This window comes from Diadema antillarum, unplaced genomic scaffold (genome assembly GCF_040938485.1).
Source record: "Diadema antillarum isolate AM-2024a unplaced genomic scaffold, OU_Dant_1.0 scf00000038, whole genome shotgun sequence".
Taxonomy (NCBI): domain Eukaryota; kingdom Metazoa; phylum Echinodermata; class Echinoidea; order Diadematoida; family Diadematidae; genus Diadema; species Diadema antillarum.
Window position 1 is genome coordinate 147662 of NW_027270927.1, and position 17093 is coordinate 164754.

The 17093-nt window shown below is 39.6% G+C and overlaps 2 protein-coding genes across 2 annotated transcripts; both read right to left on the reverse strand.

Annotated features, from left to right (window-relative positions):
- Positions 1-420: 420 nt before the first annotated feature.
- On the reverse strand, positions 421-1820 carry LOC139709475 (heparan sulfate glucosamine 3-O-sulfotransferase 3B1-like). The gene is made up of 2 exons (XM_071621439.1): positions 1020-1820; positions 421-666 (listed from the first exon to the last, which is right to left on the reverse strand). Exons 1-2 carry the CDS (start codon positions 1818-1820, stop codon positions 421-423), a joined length of 1047 nt encoding a protein of 348 aa, XP_071477540.1.
- A 13089-nt stretch (positions 1821-14909) lies between these two features.
- Positions 14910-16373, reverse strand: LOC139709484 (heparan sulfate glucosamine 3-O-sulfotransferase 1-like). Its single transcript, XM_071621448.1, has 2 exons — positions 15498-16373; positions 14910-15149 (listed from the first exon to the last, which is right to left on the reverse strand). Exons 1-2 carry the CDS (start codon positions 16371-16373, stop codon positions 14910-14912), a joined length of 1116 nt encoding a protein of 371 aa, XP_071477549.1.
- Between the last annotated feature and the right edge of the window lie 720 nt (positions 16374-17093).

Here is a 17093-nt window from a genome sequence, read left to right on the forward strand (position 1 = left end):
ACATTATACCCTTCAAGCTCCATAACTTATGGGTTTTTCTTCTCCGAAGTTTGAATCTGTACTTTTCTCTTACCGAGACTTGGCATTTGTATTGGAATAATATGTGATGATTTGCCGCTCGTTGTATCAGTGGAATTTCGGAGTGAAATCAAAATAGGTCTCCGAGTTCATTTTATCTTCTTTCAATGCCTCCTTGAATTCCCTTGCATGGCGTCTGTAAACTACCCCAAAGAGAACAGGGACCTAGATTGAAGTTAATGGTACAGTGTAAATGCAAGTCTAATCTGATGTATTCCCACATCAGATTCAACATGTAAAATGCGACCCCACCTAAGGCTCGGAGGCCACAGGTCACCAATCTCCATCCCGCAATCTCCATATAATCCCGTCATGCTGTGGGAATAGTCCGTGGCTATATTATCATTCCGCATCATGTGGAATCCAGGAGAATGTTCTTCCCAGCAGAGATTCAAGCTCGGCGTCATATGGCCTATAGTATTCTCTCAGCTTTCTCATGACCTCATTATCCACTTCCGGATGGTGTCTCCCCTTGACCTTTCCAGCACAGGCGTGAACCGGCTTGGCCTTGCAGTAAAATCCTTTGTGTTTGTCGAAATATACACTCTTCTCGTTGAAGAATTTTGGCAGCCCAAGAAATGTCTCCATCTGCAGAGATTATGACACAGTATGAACAGTGCGGTGTATTATTTCATATTTTAATGATCTTCCAGATTTAATTTTGCAGTAGCAACGCTTACAGTCATGGTACAGTATCGAACTATTAGTTCATGGTGTCGCTCAACACAGGATGCAAATATACCCCCGTTCATTGCGCGATTGAGTAACACATATAATTAGATATTAAATATTTCAAGTTTGTTTTTGGAAAAAGTTACAGTCTTCCCTAAAGGCATATTTCTCAAATATAAGTGATAAAAGAAGTGAAGTGTTAAACGTAAAACATATTATGTTCCTATATCTAAGGTCAATGACACGGTTCTTTGTAAGAATCAACTCACCTCTTGTAATGCTGGCAGTGGGTTTTTAATGAAGGCGTCTCCATCAATCATAAGAAACTGTTTCCTTGGAAACACCTTTAGCCACTCCCTAAAGTAGATGACGTAGGCTCCGTGAACCAGGATGGCGTTATTACTGTTGACCTCACCGTTTGGCCGAATGACCGAACCCTCGAACGTGGTGTTCAGGTAGCAGAGAGCTTCTTGGCCCGGTGGCGCCACACGTGGTATGAAGAACTCGGGCCAACCAATGTGAAGAAGATGCAGATAGTCAGACACTGCCCTGACAACCGGGTCTCGAATGATGACGATGAACTTGGTGTCGGGCATGACAGCTTTTATCTTGGAGGGTGCAGAGACATCGAATATATAGGAAGGTGTCTTTTCCATGGTAACTTCATATTTAGACGAAACAGGCATCTGATCCCTATACCAGTCCAGACTTTCGTTCTGGCGCTTGTTCCAGTAATATATCTCCTGTGGCGCTGAATGGACCAGGTTTGGATGACTATTCAGGAAGAAGGAGAGGGCACTTGTCCCACACTTTTCCACACCAATCCCAATCGCTTGAGGCAATCTCTTCTTGCAGTCGAGGTCGGCCACGGCTTCGTCAACCTGTTCCTTATAATGGCGACAGCTCCGGACAGCGGCTACTGCTGACAGCTGATTTTTCTGGCGTGTTCTTGTGCTGATGTTTATAAAACTCATTTCCTCTGCAACAAACGCTTTCACGAGCTGTCGCCTCGATGGCTGCGTCTTTACATGGACTGGTTTGAAAGTGTTGTCAAGAATTGTTGCTGTCATGTTGTGCGTTATGGCAAGGACCATAGCAACAATGAACATACCTAGCAAGATTGACTTGATGTTCCTGGATGCCCACATCATTGATGGCAATCACCCAACGTTCTATTCCGGACGATCCGCAGGAGCATCAACACACTGACACTGAGTGTCTTCTCAGTTGCCCTGGAAAGATGGCACGGAGTGAAATGTTTTCAAAAAATAAAGGGAGATTATTAATGATTTAGACATACAGATCCCCATTCAAATACACAAATAAACTTCACTTAAACATAAATAAGTCCTGAGTATTTCATATCAGGTCTTCTAATTTGTTCTTGAACGAACTCCGTGAAAAAAATCTAGATTCTTGTAACCAGCAATTGGCATGAAACAACGGTTTACTATTTTCCTACTTTTGCCCATTCAGTGCACATAGCGGCCACCACTCGAGTTTGTGATTCAGTGTTTATTAGAGGCATAGAAAATAAAAAATCATCAGGAAACATGATTAATACATTAAAAAAGACGAAAGTAATGAAGATTTTTGAGACGCATTAACCTATCGTCTCGTTAGTAGACGGATAAGGATGGAAAAAAGCTCACAATCAATCATATCCATAATGATTCATGTTGAAGACAGGCCATTTTGGTATATTCAAGATATGTAGTAAACGTAACTACAAAGTAGGGGCACCCCTGGATCTCCTATGAACAAACTTGAAACTACAGTCATTAATGTACTCACTCATAGTATTATCTTAGCTCTATAACTTCTGATACTAGAGAAGATTTTAAAAGATTCCTTCATTTTGGGGGTGTGGGCCCCCCGGGGGCCCCCCGGGTGGGGCATGGTGCCCATTTTAACAAATTGAGATCCTAACCCCTTAGGGATGCTACCTGCCAAGTTTGGTGAAAATGGGTCATGGGATTCTTAAGAAGAAGATGAAAATGTACAATTTAGGCCCCATTAGAACCCCTCCCCACCCCCCTCCCCTGGGTCCCAAGGGGGGCACCCCTGATTCTGCCATGAACAAACTTGAAACTACAGTCATCAATGTACTAACTCATAGTATTAACTTAGCTCTATCACTTCTGGTTCTAGAGAAGAAGATTTTTACAGATTCCTTAATTTTGGGGGGTTTGGGCCCCCCTGGGGACCCCCTGGGTGGGGCATGGTGCCCATTTTAACAAATTGAGTTCCTAACCCCCTAGGGATGCTACCTGCCAAGTTTGGTGAAAATGGGTCATGGGATTCTTAAGAAGAAGATGAAAATGTACAATTTAGGCCCCATTAGAACCCCTCCCCACCCCCCCTCCCCTGGGTCCCAAGGGGGGCACCCCTGATTCTGCCATGAACAAACTTGAAACTACAGTCATCAATGTACTAACTCATAGTATTAACTTAGCTCTATCACGTCTGGTTCTAGAGAAGAAGATTTTTACAGATTCCTTAATTTTGGGGGGTTTGGGCCCCCCTGGGGGCCCCCTGGGTGGGGCATGGTGCCCATTTTAACAAATTGAGTTCCTAACCCCCTAGGGATGCTACCTGCCAAGTTTGGTGAAAATGGGTCATGGGATTCTTAAGAAGAAGATGAAAATGTACAATTTAGGCCCCATTAGAACCCCTCCCCACCCCCCTCCCCTGGGTCCCAAGGGGGGCACCCCTGATTCTGCCATGAACAAACTTGAAAAACCTGTAACTGTTGGCCCGTTACCGTTTTGTCAATGAAAATACTATGGCTCAATAGCAGATAGTTGAACAGGCAGATCCCCTTTAGAAATTTCAAACAAGGAAATTTCATGCGATTTGCATAATTGTGAACGTACGTAAATTAACGTTGTACATGTTGATAATATACAAGTCAGCAAGATAATAATGCCGCTGAAGCAACGAACAACCTCAGTATTTATAGCAAACAACCAGTGCACGAAATTTTATGGGACCACTTAGAGAGGAACTTAACTCCAACGATGTTAATCTCCAATCTAGAACTTTCCAGGTTTGTAACAAGACAAACGCCTGGTGGGCCCTCCCCTGTTAAATTAACAACATAAACTGTGACTTTCTTTCAGTTTTCCGTTGGATTAAGCATGACTGGTGTCATTTCGCCTACTGCCGATCAAGGAAATAAGTTTTACGTTTGGCATTAGTAGCGTTTGAAATCAAACTTACCTACACAATGGCGTCCACGTCAAAGCCCATGATTCTTGCAATACACATAGGCAATGTGATAGCACCGCCTTCTTGTACTACAGACGATGCTTCGTAAATATTCAGAAGTCTACTTAAAATTCTATTTCTGAACCCACAGTTCTTTTGGTGTGCAAGGCATTGGTGGTTCTATCATGAAAAGAATGAGGCATGTCTCTTCTTGGTCAAAAGTTTACTTAGCTTGGTCCCCAAGGCGCAAACTAAGCATACCAGGTCAACAGACTTAGCGACTTCTTTGTTCAGCATAGCGAAATCGCCAGACCGGACTCAGGCCTCCCCCACTGGTCAGTATACTGACTCAACTCGATCTTTAGTAACCACTGTCTCAACAATATCATGCTGGTGCACGAATTGTTTGTATCGTCCTTCGGCTAACAAATTGTTAGCAGTTTGTTAAAGGTATTTGTTTCATGATACTGCCCCCTCTCAGTACCTCAGTAGGCTTGGTCGTCCAAGCGGATAAGGTATGAATAAGAAACCTCTTCGTCCACCCGACAGAGATGGTAAGAAGCCCAGTTAGTCCGGAGGGTTGACCTGCTTTTGAATGAAAAGTTTTTGTGCGTCTTTTTTTCTTCCTCAGTTTCTTGTGTTTGTTCTTCCCCACAAACTCTTTAAATAACACTGGCGAAATGGTACTACAATGTATAGGTAAAGCTATACGATGTTGTATATGCCAGAGGTATCCCCGACAGCTTATGCTTAAAACAGACACTCTTACCTCTGATATTTATATACCGCTAACATTTTGGCTTTGACATTTCTACGTCTGAGATTTTAACTATTCACGTTTCACCTCTGACATTTTTACCTTCGACAAGCTGTATCTCCGAAATGTTATGACTTTTGAAATTTCATGATAAAAAATGTTATGAATTGAAATAAGATTTTCTACCTATATGGATTGTGCAGAGTATTGAAGTGTCATGGATGATATTGAGCGCCGAAGATAAGTCGAATCGATTTTCCTTATAATGATATAAAACAGAAACGTAATTGCTTGATCCGTACTTGCAGAGGGTTTTTGAAACCAAGCATACCTTAATTACAAACATTAGAATATCAAAAGTGGTGGAAAAATAGTAGTGTCTTAGTCCATAGCAAATGTTATGTTTTGGTTCCTAATTTGTATTTGGAATTCCTTAATTGCACTATCCCGTTAATAAATTATGATCTTAGGTTTCACATGCTTATGCAATGATTATTGTTAATTTTCAACAATTATATGTATTATTTTGGGCATAGAAATTAAATTAAATTGAAAGTGAAAAGTGAAATTCGTTGAAGACTAGTGAATCATATCTGTCGAAGACTAGTGAATCATATCCGTCGGTTCTATTTTAAGGTGGCAAGTCTGGGATGACAGATGGGTCTTTAGTGTTTTGCATTCTCTATCTATTTTCCGATATGAGAAGAACAACAGATCAGTGTATATCAAATCGAGTATAAGAATGCACAGGACGGCTGGATTGCCCTATAACTTGGCTGATCCAACAAGGTACGACTGTTCTACCAAGGGGTTTAGATTTAAAAAGAAAAAAAAATCAATGATTTGATACAATTACATAGAAACATCAAATTGCTCCCTGATAAGTAAAGGCTTGACCTCCTATTACCACTTGGAAGAAAGCTGTAAAAGTGAAAAAGGGACAGGCCCACGCCTTCCTGTGTCCACAGTAGGCATAATAATGGTGCATTGTCTCCATTACAATGATCCCATTACGGTTACGGTTAGTCATGTTAGTATTTTCTTCTTCTTTTTTTCAAACTCCGCCAATTAATTCTTTCTCCTCTCTCTCTCCCTCTCTCTTTTGTCCTCTAGCTGTGAAGTCTTACTATATCAATACAATGTATGGAAACTCTCAAACATTAACATAAACAACATTACTTCAGCTACTTGATTATTCCAGCAGTGACTGTTTACGGTTTAAATCATGCTTTCAAGTGGCAAGCCAATGAGAGATGGGGCCAGAATTAAAATTGTCCCGTGAAGATTGGAGGTCCGGATGAAAGAAATTGAATTTCAGATCTAATGTTGCAGGTAAGCATTTTTTAAACATCCAGAACAACGCAGAATTAGTCAAGCAAAATATTAGGGTCCTACTTGCTCGAAAGCCTTCAGGCGGAGAGAAGCTTATGGGAAAATGATAAACACAATTGATATATTCAGTTCAGTTCAGTTTCATTTATTTTCCATTCGACATCCAACAAAGAGTATGGTTGGGGCACCACCTATCGACAGGGCACCTTCCCATCGACACCCTGCGTATCATGGCTGTTTGCGTATAGAACAAAAAAGTACGCGCGGGATTAAGTGTCATTAGCTATAAAAACAATAAAAACGAAGAAACGAAAATCAAACTCAAACAAACCAAGCTAAAAATTACACATCCGATCAGTAACGACGCATGGCTGTGAAATTCACGTGTATTACCTATGGCCTGTGAAATTCACGTGTATACCTATGCTGTGAAATTCACGTGTATACCTATGGAGGAGAGGGGGTGTCGATCGCAAGGTTCCCTTTTTAGCTGCGCGAAGAAAACGGAACGCACGCACTAAAATTGCGCTATTTTAAAACGGAGATTCATAATCAACGAGACGGTCACGACATTCAAAACTGCAGTATTTATGGCATATTTGAGGTAAGAATTAGGCGGATTTGTATTATATTTTTAGAATAAACAAGCTACAGATCCTTAGGGTGTCGATACGTGGTACCCCCAACCCTACAACAAAATATAAAGTATGCACTGCACCATCACATTGTTTGAAAAAGAAAATACATAACGCAATATGAATCGTTAAGTATATGATAAGCACAACAGAGTAGAATAGCTAAGAACATTAATACATACTTTGACACGTGTGACATAAAAGGATGAGAAAAAAGGTGATCCACTTAAAAGCAAGGTTTGTAATACGAAGATCACTCAAAACGTAATAATAAGTCACCAAACAACATAGACATCATTATAAACAGTAATCATTAAGTACAAAAAAGAAAAGAAAAAAAAAACCCAGACTAATCTTACAAAGTTACAACCTGATGCAGCCACTATTCGCTGAGCCGTGTTATACCCAACAAAAGAATGATGGACAAGAATAACAAACAAACAATTTATAGTAGATACAAACACACATGCTCGTGTTTAAGAAATGTTAAAATGTTAAAATATCACATTTGTATTGTATGGATGACGCCTGCAGCTATTACAAGACACCGTGAAAGTTTTCAATGCACTTTTCTCTATTAGTAAGAGTTCTGTTGGATCCCATGCCTTTCAGCAATGCTTCTTGATGATAATGATAAAGTTCATCTGAAAGAAACTTGTAATCTATCAATCATCATCGTATCCCGATAAAAATCAATTGATTCACAGTGGAAAAAGTAGTGGAGATATCTCTCTACAAATCCAATTGAATAAAAAGAAATGTTGGAGAAAACCACAAATTCAATATTAGTTACGATATGAAATCAACAGGTTGCTTTTCTGTACCAATCTGACCGAGTTCTGGAATAATGCGGCGAACCTCAAGAGCAGTTTCTTCACTATGCCGGCCATAATCTGTATTCATCCTTCTTGAGCGCGTTAAGGAAGCGGATTGCTCAGGTAAAGACGATTCCAAACTCGTTATTTTAGTGCGGGCTTATGAGAAGATACTAGTAATCTATATACAGTATATGGAGTGCAGTGAGGGAAAGACAGCTACATCACTTTTCTGTCCGTATTTCTGACTCTTTTATTACTCGCCTTCTCACAATGGCGGAGTCGGTCTGGAAGTGGATTCAAAACTTTTTAAATACTGATGTGGTTAGTCCTATATGCAGATACCATGAATTTTACGCCATTGCATACATAATTTAAACATTAGGCCTATATTCCGATTACTGCTGCAGTCCACTGTAGCATGGGGGTAGTTTAGACGATTTACATGGCCTTGTTATGATGGCGTCCAGTTATCAGCTATAATCTACATTTTCGTGTATCATGGTTTACCAGCCTAGAGGCAGGGAGGTGCTAGAGGGTTGCTCTCGTATATAGGCAACCTATAGGTTGCATGATAGAGAACAGTTTTGCAGGCCATGCCTGCCTGCTAAAAACACCCTCTTTTTGTCAACGGGCTGACCAGCTCCGATTAAAAGGAGCCTTTTCCCCCTCTTGTTTACCATACTTTCGGTCAACAAAGTTTCAATAGGAGAAAGGAAACCTTAAAATACCTCCACTTCGCTAAGAATGTGTCGTGTCGACACGTTATTCCTGCAGTTAAACGACGGTTTTCGTTAGTTGCTCTAAATTCACTTAGGTCCTACAGCTGCTTTTTCAGTCTATCAAAATCATCACTTTGAGATGAACTACACCGATTTTCTCTCCTTATAATCTGTATGATTTTATAGTTGCTTTTCAATTTCATTTCTCTGTTTCAACCAAGCCTCCAGCTCCCAGTTCCATTTTTTTTTTTTTGATGTTTGCATGTTTTGTGTGCGCGCGTAAGTGTATTTGTAAAATGACCGATTTAGTTCCCGTCTGCTGTATCAAATCAAGCTTGGTATGCGCGGTAAAGATATTTACTGATAGTCAGGTCGCTTAATGTCAAAATTCGGGCTTACCGTTACAGAGCGGATAAAAGCACCAAATTTGGAGAGGTGATCCCCTAGGACCTACTCATTGATATTAGAGTAGGGGCCCTCTGGAATTTTTCGATTTTTAGGGTGAAAATGCTGAATTTTGATATTTCTTTATAATATGATATATATACTGTATTGTTAAGTAATAGTCAGGTCGCTTGGCGAAATTACCATTACACAGCAGATAAAATCATCATTTTTTTTTTCATACGGATTCCTTTAGGACTATTAAACAATATTAGAGTAGGAGCCCTACTGGATTTTTTTTTTTGTAGAAAAACACTAAAAAGATCAAATTTGAAAATGGCCGACACTTAATTGGCAAAACCCTCACTTTTCATGTCATATGGGTGATTCGATCGATGACAATATATTACATTTGTTTTTGTATTTTTGGTTTGCTTTAGAACCTTGGTTTGAACATTGCGTTAGGAGCATTATATTCTTGTGTAATGTAGAGTCTCTGCTGGGGGAGGGGTAGGGCAAAAGGGGCGGGACCCCCCCCCCCTTCAAAAAAAATGGTTGTTCGCTTGTTCTTTTGCGTGCACTTTTTCCTCGTTTTGCTCTATACGCGGGGGATAAAAACATAAAATTTGGCGCATGGATTCCTTGAGGACTAGGAACAATATTAGACAAACCACACACACACACACACACACACACACACACACATACAAGATCAAATTTCAAAGTGGCCAACACTTATGGCAAACCCCTCACTTTTCATGTGATATTACTTATAGAATGGTTGATACGATGACTATATTAGTATATCTTTATATTTGGTTTGGCTTAAAACCTGAATTTGGACATTGCGGTAGGAGCATTGTTTATATTCTTGCGTAATGTAAAGTCTCTGAAGGGCTGGGGGAGGGGTAGGGCAAAGGGGGCGGCCCTCAACTTAACAAGGGGTGGTTCGCTTGTTCTGTTGCGTATTTTTTAATCGTCTTGCTTCTTTATACACGGCGGATAAAAGCATCAGATTTGGCGCACGGATTCCTCATCAGAGTAAGAGTCCTCCTGCAATTTTTAAGGAAAACACACACACACACACACACACACACACACGAAATCAAATTCCAAAATGGCCAGCACTTAGGGCCTATATGGCAAACTCCCCGCTTTTCATGCCATCTGGGTGCGATTAGAACCTTGATTTGTGCCATTGAGCTGAGTGTGTAACAAAGCTTTCAACAGTTTCTTCACTCCCAAAGCAGAGTTCAACTGGAACAGCAATAATGGCTCGGAACTGTTCAGCATTGGACAGGAGTGACTTGTAGGCATCTGTCTTGTCACCACTTGCCCTTGAACTCTTCAAGAGACACTTTAAGGGTTGAGCGGTGTCTTGCTGGCAAATCACGATCTCACTTTATAATAAAAACCATGATGGATCACATTCTGAAAAGCAAAAGTATTGGAATTTAATCCAATTATTGTAACAACTTTGATATCCATCACATCATTTCACTTACGGTGGATTGGAGTAATGTTGTCATGCATTTGTTAGAGAAGACATTTCTGGTAAAAATTTATCTCTAAGTATGTACTCGTATAATATTGCCTTGGAATGTTACAGCAGAAAGCACATGTACATGATAAAGGTAATCCTCTGGGGGAAAGAAGGACATTATACAGTTTGTTGTAAAGCGACTATATGATAGTTAGTTAGTTCCTTTCCTGCAAAATAAACCTCCCTCAGCATGCAAACGCAACTTTAAACATCTTTAATCCAAATATATATTGGCCAGCACAACTATATGACAAGAGTGTCTTTCTTTCTGTCCTCATTTGGTACAATTATCGGTACAATTCCTGGTAAAAGAGAAAGCTCACCAATAATCTCAGAAGGGAAATTTTCTGGTATACTGAGACACATATCAGTGGCACAAGAAGAAAGTAGTAGCAGTAGAATGCACCCCCGTTATAGCAAACGTCGTCGGGACCGGCAGCTTTTTTACCCTGTGATATCGACAATTCGATTTATTATAAACAGAACAGTAATGTATAGAAAGATAGATGAGAGTTTTGGGACCTGATTTTTTTACTTAGTTGTTACGAAAATGCTTACCGCGTTCGTCATAACGGGAGTGCACTGTATCCACAAATAAATCTTACTGCACTGAAAAATTATTTCAGTGTGAAATGATTCTTAGAGTCTCAGAGCATGGGAGTAGCAGGGGTGGATCCAGGAATTCCGTGAGGGGGAGGGGCGCCTTTACAAAATTAATTACGGGGGCGCATGCCCTCCCCCTCCATTTTTTCTTTTTATTTCTTTGTTTTAACAAAGAATAGAAGGGGCGCGCCCGGTGCGCCTCCATGCACCCATATCCCCAACTGAGTAGGAAAACTGTTTATTTTAGAAACTATCTTCTGGCTGTCTAAACTGTATACATTATACAGTTGTATTTGATTAGTATACAATATGCGTATATAATATTTGATCAGAATTCTGCCAGCTCCATGTTTCAGATGCTTTGATGTTAATCATGGTCTCAAGTTTGAGTATGTTTTCAGTTCCATGACAAATACATCAATTCACAACAGATCTGAACTTAGGAATATATGACCACATTCCCTTACTTACACAATGCAGTATATATATCATAATTATTATAAAGAAATATCAAAATTAAGCATTTTCACCCTAAAAATCGAAAAATTCCAAAGGGCTCCTATTCCAATATGAATGAGTAGGTCCTAGGGGATCACCTCTCCAAATTTGGTGCTTTTATCCGCTCTAACGGTAAGCCCAAATGTTGACAATAAGCGACCTGACTAAGAGAATGTGATAACGTATAAGTTCATATCTGTTGTGAATTGATTTATTTTGGAATTTCAATTCGCGCGCGCGCGCGCGTGTGTGTGTGTGTTTAAAAATTGCAGGAGGACTCTTACTCTAATGAGGAATCCGTGCGCCAAATTTGATGTTTTTTTTTCCGCCGTGTTTAAAGCAAGACGGAAAAATACGCAACAGAACAAGCGAACCACCACTTTTTAAGTTGAGGGCCGCCCCCTTTGCCCTACCCCTCCCCCAGCCCTTCAGAGACTACATTACGCAAGAATATAAACAATGCTCCTACGGCAATGTCCAAATTCAGGTTTTAAGCCAAACCAAAATTAAAGATATATACTAATATTGTCATCGTATCAATCATTCTATAAGTAATATCACATGAAAAGTGAGGGGTTTGCCATAAGTGTCGGTCATTTTGAAATTTGATCTTGTGTGTGTGTGTGTGTGTGTGTGTGTGTGTGTATGTGTGTGTGTGGTTAGTCTAATATTGTTTCCTAGTCCTCAAGGAATCCGTGTGCCAAATTTTATGTTTTTATCCCCCGCGTATAGAGCAAAACGAGAAAAAAAAAGCACGCAAAAGAACAAGCGAACAACCATTTTTTAAGAAGGGGGGGGGGGGTCCCCCTTTTGCCCTTATACCTCTCCCCCAGTAGTTCAGAGACTTTACATTACGCAAGAATTAATTTTCCTAACACAATGTTCAAGCCAAGGTTCTAAAACAAACCATAGATACAAAAACACACGTAATAATTGTCATCGTATCACCCATATGACATGAAAAGTGAGGGTTTTGCCAATTAAGTGTCGGCCATTTTGAAATTTGATCTTTTAGTGTTTTTCTACAAAAAATCCCGGAGGGCTCCTACTGTAATATTGTTTAATAGTCCTAAAAGAATCCGTGTGAAAAAAAAATGATGCTTTTATCCGCCGTGTAATAGTAATTTCGCTAAGCGACCTATTACTTACGCAATCCAGTATAGGCCTATATATATATATATCATATCATAAAGATATATCAAAATTCAGCATTTTCACCCTAAAAATCGAAAACTTCCAGAGGGCTCCTATTCTAACTTTATTTAATAGTCCTAAAGGAATCCGTATGCCAAATTTGATGCTTTTATCCGCTGTGTAACGGTAATTTCACTAAGCGACCTGACTATGAAGCCCGCATGAATATTAGAGCTTTTCTGACTGCCAAATGCATTTTCGGAAATTTGGAAGAATCATTCATTCAATCAATCAATCAATCAATCAATCAATCAATCAATCAATCAATCAATCAATCAATCAATCGAATTAATCAAACAATCAATCTATCAATTAGTAAATCAATCAGTCAATCAATCAATAAAGTATCCAGTTTTAAGAAGACATCTGTTTCAACAAGTAATTACTTTATTAAGGAGACACTCGACCTTAAGGAGACAATTTGCGTGATAATATGAACTTCTGAAACTCTGTACCCGGTATAACCAATTCATATTTGTTCAAATACAAAAGTCTGAAAATCATCCGGGGCTCTCTTTTAGTAGCACCTCAAACACTTGATAATCTTCTTTATTTGGATACGATGGCATGCATTTAACAAGACACTGTTGCAGCCACGAAGATGATAAATCAAGTAGGTTACTCCAAGAAATTATTATTATTATTATTATTATTTCGTTTTATTTATACAGGGTGGCCCCGTCAGTAATCAAGTACTGTTTTCCAGGGGGCCCTGTAAACACATACATACAAGGTGACAATCACAACAAATAACATTTACATAACTCCGAATAGTACCTCAAACAGAATAGAACTGATCATAACATTGGGAAAATGAAGAATGAGACTAAATGTAGCAGTTTGCAACCGGGATGGGAAAAAATGCAACTTACTGTCTGAGTTTATAAAGAAAAATGCACCCCCTAAATGAATATAAATATATCATATATATCAAAATATACATGTCTGAGAAGAAAAAATTATACAACCATTAAATTTTTTTCTATCAATTTACCAAATCAAAAACTATTATCTACACTAAACTCTTCATTCACTTATACATTATACTATTCTGTACGTCAAAAGTGAACATTCATTTCTAACAACAAAATCAACTATACTCAACATTGCAATATCATCATACAATATCAAACAACAACATACAATCTGCTTCTTCTTCTACCCTCCGCTACAACGTGAATCAACATCCCGCGAGAGAGAAAAAAAAATTGATAAACTTATTACCCAGAACACCATTTCAAATACTGTGAACAAAAAACGTTCTTACTTTGGGCATTTCGCACTTGGGGTGGCAGGCTATTCCATAGTAGAGCACCGTCAACTGAAAAGGATCTTTTACCACATTCAGTTCTTACTCTTGAAATCTAACAAACGTTTGAACAGAACCACCGAGTAAAGTCCGTATGTATCAAACAGCCTTTACCTGTTTTTTTTTTTAAATCCCTATATACTCTGCATGGGTTCCAGCGACTTCTTGTAACAATGGGTTAAAATATACAGGGACGTAGAAACGACTTTAAACACGAATGCATGCATAGAAAATAGCAATGGGTAATCACTTGCAGGTATAGAAACAATCTTTAACATGAACAAGATGAATGGCTGGTTATGGTAAAAGCAATGCATGGGTGAAATACAAGGACGCAGAAATCACTTTAAACACAGCTGCCTTCTATAGGTTATGGTGTGTAATAGCAATGGGTTATTACGTGAACATAGGACCCATCTTAATGGCTACTTATCTTGCTTATGGTATGGGTAATGGCTTGAACGTAGAAATCATCTTACACACAAATGGCTTCTTATGGCAGTAGCAATGGGTAATTACGCAGACGTGAAAACCATCTTCACGAGTGTAGAGATCACCGTACACACATTAAACGGCTAGTTATGGTTAAAGCAATGCGTAATTACATGAATGTATAAAACAGTTTCATGAACGTAGAAACCATCTTTAATACAAATAGATTGATTGGTAATTGCATGGACGTTGAAACCATCCTTTACACAAAAGGCTAGTTGTCTTTTTTTATAGATACGGTGAAGAAGTTATTCATTAACTTCCTTAATGTTTAAATGAAAATGAATTACTAGTAGTGTTGCTGTGTATTTAACTCCAGATCATAATTGCTTGTTTGTAAAGCGCATACTGGGCCCTGTTGCATAAAACCCTTACCGCTGGACTTACCGCTCCTTTCCAGCGGTAAGTCTTTAAATTAGCGGTACATTTTATAATCCTTGATGCTGATTGGCTGTGACGCCTAATTTTGACGGTAGTTACCATTGAAATTCAACGGTAAGTTTTATGCAACAGGCCCCTGGTAAATAAGACTGATTGATGATTAGTATGCGCCATAAAGTCACTATTGTTCTTGTTATCATGGAAGATTACAGTTCCACGAGAGGCAGGTGTATTGTTTATACATAAATTTCCATGATAACGACACTACGAAAATCATCCAAACTTTATTCAAGTCGGGTCCAGGTAAATGTCTGTCCCAGCAATCTCTCTAGTTCAGCGTTATACGGACGATAGTAATCTCTTAGTTTCATTATGACGTCATCGTCAACTTCCGGATGGGGTATTCCCTTGAACTTTGAAGCGCAGCGTTTGACTGGTTTGGCTTTGCAGAAAAATCCTTTCTTGTCATCGAAGTACACGCTCTCCTCATCGAAGAATTTTGGAAGTCCAAGAAATTCCTCGATCTGTGATGATGCGAAATTGTAATGGAGATGTTGGCATTAACTCACATACCACTGTATTTACATGATTTATTGCAATAACTTACAAGACAAAAATGGGTTCCATTGGCAGGTAAATCTGCAAGGGTACATGCTTGGATGTCAATAAAGTATCTTGGCTAGTGCTGACAATGTAGATTACTAGAATTCAGGGAAAGGAGGGTGAATGGGATCAAGTGCTGAATCAAACTGGAACACTGACTTCATTAGAATGTAAAGTGTGACGTGTTAGTTTCTGTCCAAATTTGTATATCACAATGTTGATAAAAGGGTGTTTTAATAACAACTAAATGTTAAAAGTTAACTACTCACCTTCTGCAATGTTGGCAGTGGGTTTTTGATAAAGGCGTCTCCATCAATCACGAGAAAATGTTTCCTAGGAAACACCGTTAGCCACTCCCTCAGGTAGATGACGTAGGCTCCATTTACCAGGATGGCGTTATCACTGTTGACCTCGCCGTTTGGCCATACGACCGAACCCTCGAACGTGGTGTTCAGGTAGCAGAAGGGCTCTTTGCCTGGTGCCGCTACGCGTGGCTTGAAGAACTCGGGCCAACCGATGCCTTGCAGATGCAGGTAGTCGGACACTGCCCTGACAACCGGGTCTCTAATGATGACGATGAACTTGGTGTCTGGCATGACAGCTTTTATCCTGGTTGGTATGGTGAGATCGAAGATGTAGGAAGGTGTCTTCTCCATGGTGATTTCGTGTCTAAACGAAAACGGCATCTTGTCCCTATACCAGTCCAGACTTTCATTCTTGTGTTTGTTCCAGTAAAATACCTCCTGGGGCTTTGAGTGGACTAGGAAGGGGTGATCTTCGAGAAAGAAGGAGAGGGCACTTGTTCCACATTTTTTCACCCCAATTCCTATCACTTTCGGCAATCGCCTCTTGAATTCCAGATCGACCGCGACCATGTCATCTTTCCCTTCTTGGATGCATGTTTCGCATTTGCTGAGCACTGACCGATTGCCTCCTGGGTAGACGTCGATACCACTGTATGCAGGAGTCTCTCGCTCTGCACCCACCGTCTGGAACCGCCGCCTTACGGGTTGTATCCTTTCAAGCACAGGTTGGAAGGTCTGTTTTAGATACAGTGGTGGGGACAGGTTGAGGGTGACGATAACCACCGTTACACAGAGGATCACTCCCGTGAGGTACACCTTAGCGTTTCCGGAGATTTGCATGGTGATATACTGGTGCACTATGTGATTATTCAAATCAGCTCCCTACTTCTCCGATCTACAGGTTCCACTGGACACTGCTGAGGCGTTTTCCTATTAAAAACAGGATAGGCATTATAGTTCATTCAAAACATATCCAACACATATGAAATATTCTGCGAAATGAAGTTAGGATGTTTTATAAGGTTTGAATTGAACAACCTAATGTAAAGACGGAAATAATGCATCCTGTGTAGACGAAGACAAAGTAAAAAATAAGAAAATAAACATGGAGGAAAAACAAAACAAACGGGAGGAGGGATGTACTAGCAATTAAAAGAAAAAAATGTTCTCGCTGAATGCCCAGTAAATGCCTGAATGATTGAAAGGAACGTGCTCTCCCAGAGCATACTAAATAGGGGCAAAGTATTTCTAATGACTATCTTTGTTAAGAGATCATTTTGTATCTTTGGCACTTAACAGATAACGTTTCGTTGTTTCGAGATCAATAACGTGTCAGTTAGTTCCAGATGAAATTGCACAGTATGACGATGAGAACATCCTAACTCCTTCTCTAACATGTCTAACATTGAGTAAAATGTGCACAAATTTCACACACAAACATAATTATGGGCAGGTAATCAATGGGCCACGCAGAGAATTAAATAAATGTGGTTATAATCATTATCGCCATAATCAATTGATGTCAGTATCACTGCGTTATCAATTTTGAAAGATACCCAA

Bases quoted from the DNA above. Each gene is read 5' to 3' on its own strand.
- LOC139709475 (XM_071621439.1), bottom strand. From the start codon at position 1,820: ATGACAGCAACAATTCTTGACAACACTTTCAAACCAGTCCATGTAAAG. The intron at 667-1,019 runs GTGAGTTGATTC...TAATCTCTGCAG, and splicing joins CACTGCCAGCATTACAAGAG to ATGGAGACATTTCTTGGGCT.
- LOC139709484 (XM_071621448.1), bottom strand. From the start codon at position 16,373: ATGCAAATCTCCGGAAACGCTAAGGTGTACCTCACGGGAGTGATCCTC. The intron at 15,150-15,497 runs GTGAGTAGTTAA...GCATCATCACAG, and splicing joins CACTGCCAACATTGCAGAAG to ATCGAGGAATTTCTTGGACT.